The sequence below is a fragment of the Apteryx mantelli genome, chromosome 25 (assembly GCF_036417845.1).
Source record: "Apteryx mantelli isolate bAptMan1 chromosome 25, bAptMan1.hap1, whole genome shotgun sequence".
Taxonomy (NCBI): Eukaryota; Metazoa; Chordata; class Aves; order Apterygiformes; family Apterygidae; genus Apteryx; species Apteryx mantelli.
Window position 1 is genome coordinate 5162773 of NC_090002.1, and position 15440 is coordinate 5178212.

Genomic DNA, 15440 nt, shown 5'->3' on the forward strand with positions numbered 1-15440 from the left:
CAGACACACTTTTTGCAAAAAAATAATTATTGACATCAAGAAAGTATAACCTCAATAAAAGTCCCTTCTCCCCCCTAAAAAGAAGAAAATGATTAAAAATATCAGCATCATCCAGATGAAATCCGCATGTTTAGGTTGCTTTACAGTTGAGTTTAATTCAGAAACACTCTACATCTTTAACATCCTAAGTAATTCTGCAAGGGTTGTCTTCCTGGAGATGAACCAAATCCAAATTCTGAATGGAGAAAAACAAAGAAAAAAGAAAAACCCAGAAAATGAAAGCCTTCAAGAAATCTTTTCTTTACATTCAAAATCAACTTTTAATCTTTTTCCTGGCCTATCCCCAATTTCTGTGCTGCCCTGAGCTTTTTTTCCCCTAGACTTTAACACTCCTCTCAAGGATCAGACTGATTCTGAGTGAAAACAGCCCAGCAAAGCAAGAAGTGAAAGCCCTTCCTGGGCAGAGGAGACAAACTGGCTTTTGCACCTTCTTTTCTTACATCAGGAATATGTTTAGCTTGATCACAAAGAGCATGTTGAGGAAGGGAGCAAATAATTCATTTTGTATGATCTCAGTCCCCACCATAGAGACACCTGATATTTGAGAAATGCAGAACTACTTAAACCTTTTTCTCTTCAGTGAGAATTATGAATCACCAGTACCTTACAGATTCAGGCCTCATCTCACACTGAATAAAAAGTCATAGTGATGCCTTGACAATTCTTCTTTTGAGCTCTCTAACCTGGTTGCGTACTATGGGCAGCATCTGCACTAAAACCAAGAACTGTGTGCCTTCTGACTTTTCAAAAAACAAGATGCTTTGCAGTTTGGGCTGATAGAATTCTGATGAAAATGTCACAAACTCACTTTAGGGGGTTTGTGAGCAAAAGACTTATGTGGCTCATGCACCATTCCTTTGCCCCGAGAACCTCCCTTTCTGCGACGATGAGGGCCCCACTCTCACCTGCAGCGGGAACACACGTGGAAAGGCTCCTAGAATCTGGAGGAGAGGGTCCTGAAGGTTGTTCCAGCTAAAGATCCCATCATGTTCTTATCAAATCCTTGCTGAAAAAGCAGATGCATATGAAGTGCAGTGAATGCATGGTGGTTTCAAAACTCATAGTCCATTGTCATGAGGGAGAGCCTCCTGTTCCACATGAAAATCTGGCCTCCATTTAAAAAGTGTGCTTCATCCTCTGTACAAACAGGCTGCTCTGTCCTACCTCTGTGTGTCCTTGGCACGTGCACAGTCGCCCTTATTGATGGACTTTATCTTCCTTGAATCACTTTCCACCCACTAAGAGCTGGACTTCTCTAGCTTTACTGGAGAAAACCTTTACTCAACCCTTTACTGAATGTTATTTAATCTTATTCCCTGTACCAGAAAAATGGCAAAAGATATATGCATGATGCACATACCCTTGCAGACTTCCATCCTCTTTTTCTGATGTATACCTATGCAATGAACATCTGTGGAATATGCAGGAGTGACTCAGTCACATCAAAATGAGCTGGCACGGTCTCCTAAGCAGAGCTTGACGCAAAGCTACACAAGTTCCTAGGGAGAAAGTCCCTAACCGTTAATATAAGAATATTTTGGTACTCTCTACCTTCCCGCCCCCAGGGTATTCCCTTTGTGGATGTTATTCCACTTTAATTTGGCCCTTTACTCTGTGCAGGTGCTGTTGATGTTGAGTTGGAAAAACCCAACTTGTTCAAAGAAAGCCACTAAGAGCTGGAAGGCTGGCTCAGTGCCCCATCTGGCTCCGCACTTTTGGAGTTTCTGTTGCAGGGAGGAAAACAAATCCTAAATACTCCTCTTATTCGTTTAAAAGTTTACCCTGACTGTAAGGATGATGTGACCACAGAGTATGGTTACGGATACAGAAGAAGAAGTGGGGAAAGAGAGGAGGAACATTGCCAGAGATCTGTTGGGACATGCATATCCTACGCGATGGACTGCGATGCAGGGATCTCCCAAGCTAGCACAAAGGAACCTCGTCTGTTCCCGGCACAGAGCTGCGCCTCACACACGACAGCTTCAATTCCTGGAGCAATGTGACTGTATCACAGCAGAGCCCAGCTGACCTAGCACTAGCTCCAGGTTGCCCCTCTGTATTGCACTGCCAGACGCAAACACACCATCATTTGCTTAGTCTCTAAAGACAGTCTGGGGAGCTGCTATCATGACTCAGTCTCTCTTACTCGGATCTTGCTCAGTTGCCCCTGTGCTGATAGCATGCTGGGCATCCCAGTGCCCTGGGCTTCTCCCTGCCACTGCCCATATTCAGTGCTGAAACATGATCTTTGCAAACTCACCAACTTCAGTGAGTGAGTCAAGATCAGGTTTGTTCCATCAGCTGAAAAGCAGAAGTATTTTTCTTACCTGCTTGAGCGCACTCTGCAGCTCCCTGTTTGACCAAAGATCTGTCAGGAGGAGGCGAGCAGCTTCGGCTGCTTTTGGACAGGAGCTGGGAAGATGAGAGTAACCCCAGTGAATTATGGCAGGCCACAGAGCAGCAACCCACAGATATCAGTATGCATTATCAATGGCCTTTGAATGAGCCTGTCTTTTGCTGAGGGGCTAGCTAGTCTTGATGGAGGTCTGTCAACAAAATCTTCATTGCTCTCCCAATAGTGTTATGTGACAATGACCCCTGGGACCAAAACAGGGCTAATTAAAAAGGAGGGGAGGATTTGAATGGAATAAGGAGATTAAGCTGAGCTGAAGGGCCATTTCTGGAGCGTGAAATTTGGGAAACAGTGAAACAGAAGGGAAATGGGGCCAACTCCTCTCCGGACTCTGCGTGGGTGAATCGCTCAGAAGGGCAATACAGGAAAGGGCTCTGTGTTGTCTGGTGAGGATGGAAGAGATGTGAGCATTAGTAATAACAACAACAGTAATCAGAAGTCCTTACTCAGCACAAGTTAATAGATACTTGCTCACGTAACAGCTCCGAAACCATGAGTCATATACAGTATCTTCTATAATTTTGGAACATTTCATACACCTAGATATAAAACTCACTGCCAGTTCTTATCACTACTCCTGATCTTCTGGACCATGGCCTAGCTGTGGGAGACTTCAGGGTTTGGTGTGACAGTCCCAGTCTGTCACAACCAAGGTGATGAAGAAGTACAAGATCAATCTCAGGACCCTCCCTGGTTCCCAGTATGATAAAGCTTCACAAAACATTGTGTCCTCAGCATACTATGTCACACTATGAAAAGTTGCCACCAGGAACAACCTGGGACTTGCAGACTCTGAACTCAGAGTGTAAAATGGCAAGCACATAGCCCCATTCAGTGAATTTGGGGGCATTTCTCTGCCATATGCAACATTTGGTACAGAAGACCTTCTGGCCTAACAGGAATTACCAAATTTAACCTGGTCATAATCACCCAAGGGATTCTGCAGATCATACCCAACCATCACACATGAAGACTGAACATGCTGGCACTGTGTGGAGGATGGGGGAAGCCACAGATAACCAGAAATTCTTGAGCAATGTTTTGGGTCAGGAGAACTATGTTTTGTTGGAAAATCTCTTCTCCAGTTATATCTATCCTACTTCCTATTATTAGAATGATCGAGTTTAAAAAGATGTTTTGTGGCTGAAAAATTGTTTGTGGCTGAAAGCAACTTTTCCCTGTGTTTATGATTAGATGGTCAGTGAATGTCCCGGACACTTTTTTCCAAGAAGGTTTTCATTCTCTTTTTCTAAGCTATCCTTTTCTCCCTTTTTTCTAGATTTGCTTTTAATGCAAATATGCATTATGCACTTTTCCAAAATATGCACTTTTTACCACTGTATCTTCTGAACATACCTCAAAAGATTTTTTTTCAAACCAAAATAACCAGCCCCTGATATTTGAGGTGTTTCCAAACCCAGTCAAAAGAATTTGTCCACTTTTAGTTTGAAGGATTGATATTGGCTCTGGTTTGTACAGCATCTAATGCTACTATTTAGTTATAAACAGATTAAGGATGAACTGATGGAACTGTGATGACAACCTTAAATATGCAAAGCAATATATCCTAAATGGAAATGCTGGTAATAGTGTATAACTACAATAGTGTATAACATGGAGAAGAACATCAAAGAAAGTTGATGCCACTAGTGGCAGTGTCAACAGTCATCCATGAAACTATTGATTCCACAAAACACAAACAAGTATCTAATTAGAAGGAGGTAGGAAGTGAAAGTATGACAGCAGCACAAAAGACAAGTTTTTGTACAACCATATCAAATAATGGGGGAAAATGACCTATTTCCTCAAAGCACAAGAATATCAAGAACATTAAGCATGTCACAGGAGATGCCAAAAAATGCCTTGAATAGAGAATCCTAAAGGATGTCATAAATTTATAAGCTTGGTATCAAAGTGAAATCTTTGTTAGCAATGGGAAAATTGGAAATTCATGGGTGAGAAGAACTCTCTTTTACAGAAAAGAATCAATGGGAGACTTGATTTTCTTGAAAGATTAATTTTGGTTAAATTTTATAATAGAATTAAATTGCATAATTAAATTGTGTAACAGAAAAGGTGAGATAACTTAAAGAACAAAGAAAGTGAAATTGAAACAAATCAGTGACAATGGGATTGTGAGAAGAGCTGCAAATCCAGTATTCTAAATTATAAAGAGAGACTTTGGAGAAAAGCTTTTAGTGCAGCCAGGAAAATTATTGAGAAAAATGATAAATTTATCAGTAAAACAATGTTGCTTGAAAATGACCAGAGGAATATTTTTCAGACAGTTGGAGAAGAAAGATGAAAGGACATCACAATAAATCAGTAATATTAGCTTGCTTTTCAGAAACCCCAATTAAAAGGAAGGTAATCAATATTTTGGCAACTTGGATTAAAAAAAATAATAAAGAGTGAACAAGCAACAGCATCACTATGGAGAGCATGTCATGGATGAGGATATAGGCAGGAGACTGAGACAATTATCTAATTGGGATGCTCCAGGAAGGAGAAGAAATCACAGCTGTCAGAAAAACTGCTCAACAGTTTATGCCTTTAACTCAGAATATAGCCACAGGAAGCATCAAGAAAAAAGATAACCCCCAAGTATGAGAAATGCATGAAGGAATGCCTTTTGAAAAGCCTATGGAAAAGGAAATCTGTGCTCTGTTCCAGAGCACTGGAACAGGTTGCCCAGAGAGGTTGTGGAGTCTCCTTCTCTGGAGATATTCAAAACACGCCTGGACGCGATCCTGCGCAACGTGCTCTAGGTGACCCTGCTTGAGCAGGGGGGTTGGACTAGATGATCTCCAGAGGTCCCTTCCAACCTCAATCATTCTGTGATTCTGTGAAAAGATTCATAATCTACTTGTCTGTAACCTGGAAGTTCTTACTAAAGTAAGGAAGTTCTTAGTCAAGTGTTGGGATGTAATCAAACTAATGATCTATAAATTCAAATGCAAAGAGAGACCAGGTAAAATTATAGGCAAAGAACAGTTTGGTGGATGGCATAAAAATGCAGAAGCAGCATGTACTGGGGAGGTGTTACGCAGACACGTCAACCAACCATAAGACAATGCTTGAAGCGAGGGAAGTGTGTCCACAGTGGAACTGAGGCAAATTAACGGGGAAAAGTCTGCAATACACTAACAAGGTAAAATATGGCATGGTATTCTCCATGGTGATTTGGTCACCATTGATTCCTCCTCTGTTCTCTGTTTCTGCAGGCTGTCATACTGGGAAGGAGGAGGTTCATAGCATGGGATTCATCACACTAAATGTCAGTATAGACAATAAGCTAGCCTAGGCAACAGCCGCTGGCAGAGATGTTGGATTTAGTCATCATTGTCAGGGAGTCAGTGAGGCTCAGCTCCTTCTGAAGTAGAAGGACTGGACAAATCCAACCCCAAAATGTCCTGTTTCTCTTCATAGACTATACAGTGAAGTCGGCAAAGTTAGCTGATAGCAGATCCAAGCTGCTAGAGGAGAGACCTCCTTCACATTTGCTCTATGGGAATAGTCTGAAATGATGATTGGAATAAGTAAAGATTAATTTTGGGTGTAAATTGCTGGCATTTTTTTCATCAGAATGGAGCAGGATAAAAGTGCTAGGGGACAGAAATGGATAATGGAGTAATAGGAGCAACTCAAGTTTTCGACGTAATAAGAATTGGGGAGTTTCTCAAAAAGAATTTTGACAAAGATAGGAGGAACACACTGAAGACATCTTAGGAATTTAGTAACTCCTCACAGTCTAGTGAGTCATTGAAAACAAAGCTCATGACACAAAACAGTCAAGACAAAGTGTGTACAATCCAAGTTGTGCAATACTTTGCTGAAGTAGTAAATTAGCTGACGATTGGTCTGAGGGAACTGAAACAGGACTTTAAGCAGAAGGTAATATCATTCAAAACAATGAACATAGAAGAGGGTAGGGCTTGATGTTAATTGGGCTTGTAGCAGAGTGGAAGCCTATAAAAGTAGCAAACTGACCAACAGTTGTTGGCTGAGGTCCAAACTAAGGAAAGAGACCACTTCTAATGACTGAGCATCTCTCTGTGCCATCATGAAACAAGTGGCAAGTTGTAAGTGGTTTATCAAAGGATGATAGAGAGGAGATGTGAATGCCTATTCTATTATTATTAATATGTCTATTATTTGCACAAGATATTTTAAAGCAAAGACAGACGGTAGGAGAGATGAAAGACAAGGAAAGGGAACACATGGTCAAAGACTATAAGTTCCATTATAAATTAAATACTAATTTGGCCAGAAATGAGCATATCATATGGCAAGAGTTGACAGTCTTTTGCATTGAGATGTAAGGAGTGTGGACAATTAGCAGGACAGAATTATTACCACCAAAAATCAAACCAAGTCAAAGAGAAATAGGGTGTAAAACATTTTGGGACTGCTCAGTTGTTGCTCTTCATGGAGTATATGGGAGCAGACCAAAGGAAGTATTTATAAATATATATATATGCTTCATCACAGCTCTGTCTTTGCCATGTCTTTACCATGCTCCAATGGAAAGATGAACAAATCTGAACATTAAAACTGTAAGCATAATCCCAATTACTTGTGATGCATTAGGTTCTCGTGACGGGAGTATATCAACTGTGCTTGAATCTCACACCTGACCTTCATGATAAGGACTGTGGAAAGCTATGGATCAGAAACCCAGGTGCTACAGCATCAGGTTGCATACTTGACATCCCCTGTACTGACAGCTGGCATTTTTGACAGAGTTTAAGATGTTGGTCCCCCAGCTCCTTTTAGAATTTCTTTAAATTCAATCAGCAAATTTCCTGAGGCTCCTTTACAAATCCCACCCTGGATGGCTTATGTCTGTTACCAAGGAATCAGTGCTGAGGATTTCTACCAACAGACTGGAAATTTTTCAGCACTCTCAGTTGCAAGGACAGGGAAAGAAGAATGCTTTACTCAGTCCCTACAGCTCTGAATTGGTGCTCTGGAGGCTCTGTAATTAATCTGGTTTTGCACAGAGTGCACAGGCTCAAAAATGTCTGCACATGAAGCTCTGTATGCCTTCTGCTCCAAACTCACCCATTTCGGCACAGGCTTACTACATTATTTAGCATGTTGCTTGTCAAGTAAGACTTTCCCAGGTGTGGGTTGGACATGATGAGGTTCCTCAGAGTGTAACAGGCTGATGTCATGATCTCTCCAAAGCTGTTGGTATTTCCAGACTGGAATGATAGGAGACGTGATACATCTGGAAGCACCTGGTGAGCTAAAGAGGTGAAATGTTCCAATCAACATTTAAATAAAACCTAACAAAAGTGAATGATACTACTTGAGTAAGCACAATTCAACACAAGAATGCAGTATTATCCCCTGAAGGAGACACTAATAATGTTGGACAGTAATAGCACAGTGGCCATTATTGATTTTCGCAGCTAAGATTAGTTCTGTAAGCCTCTGGAAAGGCAATGGTATGGATCAGGGGTAGTCAAGTCCAACTCAGTCTCCAGAATACTCATCCAGGCGGCAGCTCAGTGACTCCGCAGATTTGTCATTATCTACACATAAGCACATAAGCATACCACATGCTTATGTGGACTTTGCAATAGCATGTATTTTGTTAAGAAAGCAGATATCATCTGTAATGGTCCATTTGGCCAGAACAAATAACATTCCTTTGTCCCATTTGGGTGCCTGGCTGAATCCTGTCTTGGGGGTTTACAAAATGAGGTGGGCAGATATTAGAAGGGTAGAAGCTAGACATTGTTTTGGAATACTCTGTGGTGAAAATTACTTACCCATGGTTTTGTGGAGAATAGGATGTCGGGACATGTTGCTCAGCAAAGAAGCCCCAGACCGGACAACTTCAGAGCTGTTGGACTGAAGGAGCCGTGCTATGCGAGGCAAACCTTTTTCTTTCAAACCGATCAATTGGCTCATGGCACTGGACATCTAGGAGACAGAACAGAGATGTCTGATGACTTCTAATACTGGAAGAACACAACTGGAACAATGTACAGAGCCAAACATGGCTACACTATAAAATAAGCATCCATATAATACCTTCTTCTGCTATCATAATCCTATCTACTTTGTCATTTACCCCTTTTCTCCAAAAGCACTTTGCAAAGTCATTCTCATCCTCTGTGATATGACTGGGACTTCTGTCCTCTTCCTGGAGGCCTGAAGGGGGGACAGTTGCTCACCCAACTTATATTCCCATTAGTTGGAGAATTTTCACCTTCATGTCTACATTGCCCTTGCTTAGCTCCCTGCCATGCCATAAGCAATAGGCTGCTTCAGAGCAGGAACAGCTAATGATACATTTAAGAAACAAGCTCAAGGCCAACAATGCATGTCTTGGATCACAATTTCATGTTTGCTCATGTAATTCTAGAGGATCTTTGGGCTGAGCCGATGCAGCCAAGTGCTCATGAATTTTGAAGCATAGAACATTAAGTTGCACACTTATAGGTAGAGTTTAAACTGAACTTCTCAGCTACTGCACCACCAGACAGGCTGCTGGAGATAATCACACCACCAGAGAGTGACACACATCCACCAACAGCAACAAGAGGACGGAGGGAATGAGCTGGGAGGCAACCCCCTTCCACTGGGCTGAGATCCAGTTTCCCTCCCACGCTCCAAGAGTCACATGTGCTGTGTTACGGATTCACACCAGCAGATTGAGATGTGTGAAGCTGAGACTGAGAAGAGATTCAGACTCCTCCTCTATAAGCTACAGGGTTAATGGCATCACTTTGCAAGCTTCTCACCAGTCTCCCTTTCCTTAAGTGATAATAAAACCTAGCAACCCATTCCAACTCCAGATCTGAGCTGAAATAAGACCTTTGAAAGAAAAAGCTGTTTCTGCACATTCTGGTAAATTCCAACTATTCCCTTCCAGAAGGTTAAAATTAGTTGTTTTAACTCAGTCAAAGCTTTTTTTGTTTGCTTACTTTCTTCCCCCTCTAAAAAGACATTTTTGTGTAATGATTGCTGAAAGCTTTTTCATTTCTATGTAGTGCATAGCTCCAGCCCCATTTCTCCAATCACCTCTGTCCCACACCGTGAAGGGCTCCCTACCTCCTGTTGTTAGTGGCACCATTTACTTAAGTTGAAAAGAAAATCCCAAAGTATTTTCACATTGAAAGACTTGTAATAAAAGCTCCCAGGAGGCGATTGGCACTGGCAGGTTAATGCTATCCTAGCAGCAAAGGCTCCTTCAGTGAGTCACTCTGTGTTTCTGGGTGGAACACTTTGCACACGTGACACACCTCTGCTATATACGAAATAATTATCTGTTTATCTACCTTGCCATCTTATTTAAATTAGAATTGATGAAGTTCGACACAAACAGACAAGTTGAGGTTTGCCCACATGAACACAGCTTGTGAGGACATGCCATAGCAATATTGGGCACTGCGAACAGAGATGCTGTTGCGACGTGGCACTTGCCATGCACTAGCCCCTGCAATACCCATGGTGTTATACAGTCCACGTCACCTCCATGCTGCCATACCCAGAGGACTAGGAGCACCTGTGATGCTTATTTTATAAGTAGCTCTGATGTAAGCATGATCTACAATCCACTGTACAACCCACCCTGTTATTAGAGCCACCTCCCACTATAAAAATATGCACAGGCAGCTGCACACATATGTCCTTTCTCTCTCATGGACAATTTAATGACAACTGTCCACATGTGCACTTCTGTGCACACCCACACTGGTGTCCTGGGGCGAGGGGGCCAATACCAGCAGATGCTAGTGTTGTGACCGGCAGACCAGGAAATCTGGAGGTTCCCCTGGAAAGGTATATAGATCTGGGGCAAATCCCTTGGGTCACTGATTCTAGCTCCCCATGAGATGCTATCTTTGGAGTTTATAAATATCTAAGCTGGAGCACCTGATGTGGAAAGAATTGTGATAGTGCCCTGAGGTTTAAAAAGAGCATTTTCCTTTCTGACTACCGTAAGGCGCTGACGTGTTTGGCCACATGTGACGGAGGAGAGAAAAGGAGAGCTTACCAGCCCTCGGCTTGCAGTGAGGTTCTGCAGGGCCCCAGCACAAGCTTCCAAAGTGGCATCCTTCTTGCTGTGCTCCATCAGGGACAGATAGGTGCGGATGGCATCTGAGTGGTAGAGCCAGCTGGGTCCTTTAGGTTTATAATCCTCCTCAGGAAGAGGGATACCATACTCATCATTCTATGAAGAGATGAGAGACTGCAAGTTCAGATCCTGCTACTCATTCGCAGCCCATGCCTAGGGCTGAATATTACATTTCCAAGCCCTCTGTGGCATATCTTACCTCCATTTTGCCACTCCTGCTGTTGAAGCAGCCTGTGAGAGTTTTGTCCATATAAACACTCCGGGCCATGTGGTTGAGCTGGGTGTATTTGTTGGGAACTTCAGCATCCAGGCGGTAGGAGAGATTGTGCAGGATGCAGATGCAATTCTCCACAGACTGAAATCACCCCCGGAAGAAAGATGCAAACATTACATTAGGCAGAAAGATGGAATAGCACCTGCTATAGCTATAGAGAGGATATAGACTATGAAATAGTTATCTTTTTTTGGCATTCTACTGTATAAGGTCTTGACCCTGCTTAATGGAGCAATGGATGGGAGATAAACAGGAAAAAGGAGGTAGAGTAGTCATGAACTAAGGCCACAGAGCCTTGTGGCTGAACAATTAGCAAGTGTGATATTGTGTATCTCAATGAACTGACTGACTGAATGGGCCTTATTAGGTCCCACTGTCACTGCTGAATTGATGAAGAAGAAGAGAAAGAGGATGTTGGCTAGTATTGCAGGTGTTGAACTCCTGAAAGTGTGGCCATAAACACTATTTTGCTTGAGATAAGTGCCATTTACAAACAGTGACCAGAGTCACAGTTTGGAGAGTGGCAGAATGATGACAGCTCCTAGCTTCTTACTGAGTTTGATGCCAATCTGGGGTTTATAAACTTAAGCCCTGCTGGAAGAATGCATGTGTGATAGGGCAACCAAGAGATGGTAGGTCAAGATGCCAGAAGGATCCTGGGGTGGGAGGGCAAGGTAGGGAAGCATACTGGGGGCACAGGAGCCAAAATACTTTTCTGTGGCTCTGTGTTTGGTAAAGGGAAGTTGTAAAACCCACATCTACTTCAGGCCAACAGCACGGAGGTTTTGCAATCCTACAATAGATCACAATGGCATTTGGTAGGACAAGAGGAGTCACAGAGCCCCGTTGCCTCTTGTATTTGAATCTGAAAGGGATTTTGAGATATTCTCAAGGTTGTAATTATTATTAACTGTGGGTCTGCTAGGACTGAACTCTAGCAGACAACCTGGGAGGAGCATCTGGTACCTTATCGTCGGGTCGGTTAGAAGCCACACAGTTCTGGGCGTAAGTCATGACTGAATCAATCAGGCCAGGGTAATTCCTCATGGTCTGGCGCCCCATGTCTGCAGAACTCAAGTTTCTGAAGAAAGACATTGCAGAGCATGTCAGGAGAGAAGGAGGAGAGAGGATTAGTTGAGTTCACTCATAAGTCTTTATCAGCCCCATTCTGTCAGTGCCTCTGGTTGAACTTAAGGGTTCTTTTTTGAGGATTCAGTAAGGTGGTGTATTGCTTTCATTTTGCAGGCCTTCTGTGAGGCTGCATAGCTCTCATGTTGCTCTTTTATATGGATTTCATCTGGGAAAATGTCCTCTTAAAGAACTCTATACAGAAGATATCCTCCTATCAAGAATAACTAACAGCAGTATTTTGCCTTAGAGGCTATGCATGGGATGTTGCATAGACTGATTGCCTCTTTGGAGGTGTTTCCAAAGAGAAGGCTGAATAAAGACCACCCGTAATTATTGTGAAAATCAGGAATGTGTAAACGTTTGTGACCATGGAGCTACACAGAGTCGACAGCAATTTGCATGGGAAACATGGGCAGGCATGATGAACTGCAGCAATAGCTCTGACCAGAGGGACTGACCCAGGTGTACTGTATTCCTGAGCACTCCAGCAGGCTGCTGCCAGAGCAGGGGAGTTTTTCCAGTAACAGGAAATGCTTTTTTTTTTTTTCTTTCCTATTTTAATGCCTTGTAGCTTGCAAATGAAAAACAAAGAGAGGTTGGCAATTGTTGTGAGATAGTCACTCCAGGCATCCCAGAACTGGATTTGATGTTCACTGTGATTTGCAGCCTCCTCATTAACATGAATTCATCTGCAATCCAGAAATGCTTGAGCAGCAATGGCTTGACCTCAGGGCAAACCCAAGGCTGTTCTCATCTCTGCGTTATGGTGTTGCAGTGCAATGAGTCATAGCTCTCCCGGCTCATCCCTGGGAGAAGGGGCTCTGGACCCAACCACCCTGCTTTCCTTCCTCTGGGTGCTCCTGAGTCTTGTTCTCTGAGCCTTTGGAGCTCCCTCACTGACCTGTAGTCTGATAGTGGTTAGTGGTGGTGTCATATATTACTGTCACAGATTGTGATAAACAAGTCTCAGGAGACAGAGCCTACCTTGAGTTAAACTCCCTGGAAAGCCCTTTTTACAGACTCTAACATCATACTCCTTTCCTTATTTTAATGGACTATCCTATGGCAGTGGTGAGTTTAGATGGTCTTGTAAGTGGAGCAACTCATACGCTACATATACCACTCACCCTGACACGCAATTGCATGAGGAAGGTTGCCTTCCAGGACAGAGAAAGGAGCTGCATTCACTAACTTTCAGATGTTTCCCAGCCTCAGAAGATGATAGTATCAACTCTCAAAAGGCCCCTACCATATTCACCCATTTTGTTTCATAAGCAGATACAGCTCCTACTAGCTGCATGTCTGGTAAGGGTGCGGTCGGCTCTGCACTCCCTCAGGGAGAGCTTCAGTTGATGAAAGTACCTAATTATACTGTTTTTTTTTTCCCCACTTGTTCCCAGTGAGACAAGAAGCTTGCATCCAACTGGAGGAGGGTGGTAGGAGAAATAGCAAGTCAGGACGAAGATCCCCTACAAAAGAACTCTGGCTTTTCTGTGAAAAGATAACCTACTCTGGGCTTGATCTGCACCTCCCATTTTGTAGCTGACCCATCTGTTGAAACGAGCTGATAGACAGTAAATTGCGTATGTCACGGAGTGCCAGCAAGGGTCCAGGGCAATGAGAATATTCTGTAGCTAAACAGTTATTAAAATCAGTGGGAAAACGCTTGTTTTCCCCACATAGAGAATTCTTTCTTTTATCACCTAAAACCCAGACCAGTTTTTTTCTAGCAACCAAAATTGTCTTTTGAAACCTCAGATTCTAAGGGCAAAAAGTGCCAGGTTTCCTGATATAAGTAGAATACTGTCAGGTTTCAGTATTGCAGCTCTCCAATGACAGAGCAACTTGTATTTTTTGAGGAGAGAATTTGCAAGGACAAACTTATTTGGAAGAAAAAAGAAGATACTGTCATGCTAAAAATATTTTACATGGAAGTTTTTCTACTCCCTCTAGTCAGGAAAACTTTCTCAAGAAGAATATGTAAAAACATGCTCACTGTAAAGGTATTAATGAAACTATGAAACTATTGTTAGGGGATTTAGACATCTTCAGCTTATGTCAACAGACAGGCAAACTACAGTAAGTCCCTGCTTGATGACTCACCTCAAACACCCTGTAGCATTGAAGAATACTTCTGGGTCAATAATTTCTCTTGTCCTATTGCAGCTGCCATCAGACCAGCCAGAGAAAGGGATGATAACACAGTCTGTCAAGACAGGGAGGGCCTCCTGTATCAACTCTTCTTTTAATTCATCGGTGGAAGAGAGGTTCCAGAGCAGTCCTAGAAAGGAAATAGGAGACAAGCTCTAGCAGAAGGTCACAATGCAGTAGAAACTTTCTTTAGACCAGAGTGAATTCCAGCAACAAAATCCTTGTTCACTCCATCCCTCTTTGAACTGACGAGGGGCAGAGGCTGCCCTATACCCTAGTCTCTGTCCATCCCAATAGGAGAAAGGCTGAATGGGCAATTGAGCCTTTTATCATGTGCAGGTGGGCATCTGAGCACCCTCCTGCCTCCCCAAATTGGCATTTATTGCCATTCATTTAGCAAGGGGAAGGCATCTCTCCAGAGATCTTGGGAAGGTTTGAACACACGATCTCAAGCACAGCTGAGGGTGACCTGTGCCAACAAATCTGTGTCAATCCTTCAAGAACAGCTATGACACCAACCAGACAGCCTGCCCAACCTTCTGTGGGCTGCCAGTGCCTTGGGCCTTCCCTGGGAACTGCATGGGCGCCAAGGGTGCAGGAAGGCATGAGAATGTCTGGGCGACCACAGTTGTGGAGGGAAACCTGGGGCAGATGCAGCCCCAATGGGCACTTGTGGCATGGGGAGTCCCTGCAGGATATCAACAGGCCAGGACCTCCTCTGCCTTGTGCTTTGAGTTGCCATTTCATGCAACAGGAGCATAAAACTTCCTCTTTGTGATATGGCAGCACCGTGGTTATTGGGCCTCTAAGTGCTGAGCAACACAGACCACAGACAGGGAGGATCATGGTCATTGTTGATAGGTGAGCCCCTTGGAAACTCAAGGCTGGTGTAGTCAGTATCTGGGCTGACACCAGCCGAGGGTCTCTTGGCAATCTGCTGTGCACCTGTCAGTTGTTTCTGAATTTCTGTGTTCCCCGTTCTCCGTAGAAGGCTCACACACTCCCTTATCCCATTCTGCCGTCGGGTTTCTATCTTGTTGGTTGGATTCCTGAAGACCAAATTTCGGAGGGCTCCAGCTGCTGCTCGCTGAACGTTCTGGTTTGCGCTGCGGAGCAGTTCGACGAGCTTGGCAATTCCCCCCAGCCGATAGACCTGTGCCATGAAAAACATGCCACCATCAATGTGGTGTGCAAAGCATCACTCAGAGAGGGATAACTGTAACAGTCACAGAACTGCAAGGAGTCAACATGGCACATACTCACAGGAATTTGAAAAATAGACCTGGCAGTAAAGAATGGCTAGAGCCTGCAAACTATAT

General features: G+C 43.3%; 1 protein-coding gene across 1 annotated transcript in view; it reads right to left on the bottom strand.

Moving 5' to 3' along the window:
* Positions 1-994: 994 nt before the first annotated feature.
* PKP1 (plakophilin 1) overlaps positions 995-15440 on the bottom strand; it is a 42298-nt gene continuing 27852 nt past the window's right edge. Inside the window, exons 5-13 of the mRNA XM_013944055.2 lie at positions 15067-15274; positions 14074-14251; positions 11806-11920; positions 10765-10920; positions 10485-10661; positions 8254-8407; positions 7538-7724; positions 2388-2472; positions 995-1066 (exon numbers count right to left, since the gene is read on the bottom strand). Coding sequence (XP_013799509.1) covers positions 995-1066; positions 2388-2472; positions 7538-7724; positions 8254-8407; positions 10485-10661; positions 10765-10920; positions 11806-11920; positions 14074-14251; positions 15067-15274 — 1332 coding nt within the window. The remainder of the gene's footprint in view (positions 1067-2387; positions 2473-7537; positions 7725-8253; positions 8408-10484; positions 10662-10764; positions 10921-11805; positions 11921-14073; positions 14252-15066; positions 15275-15440) is intronic.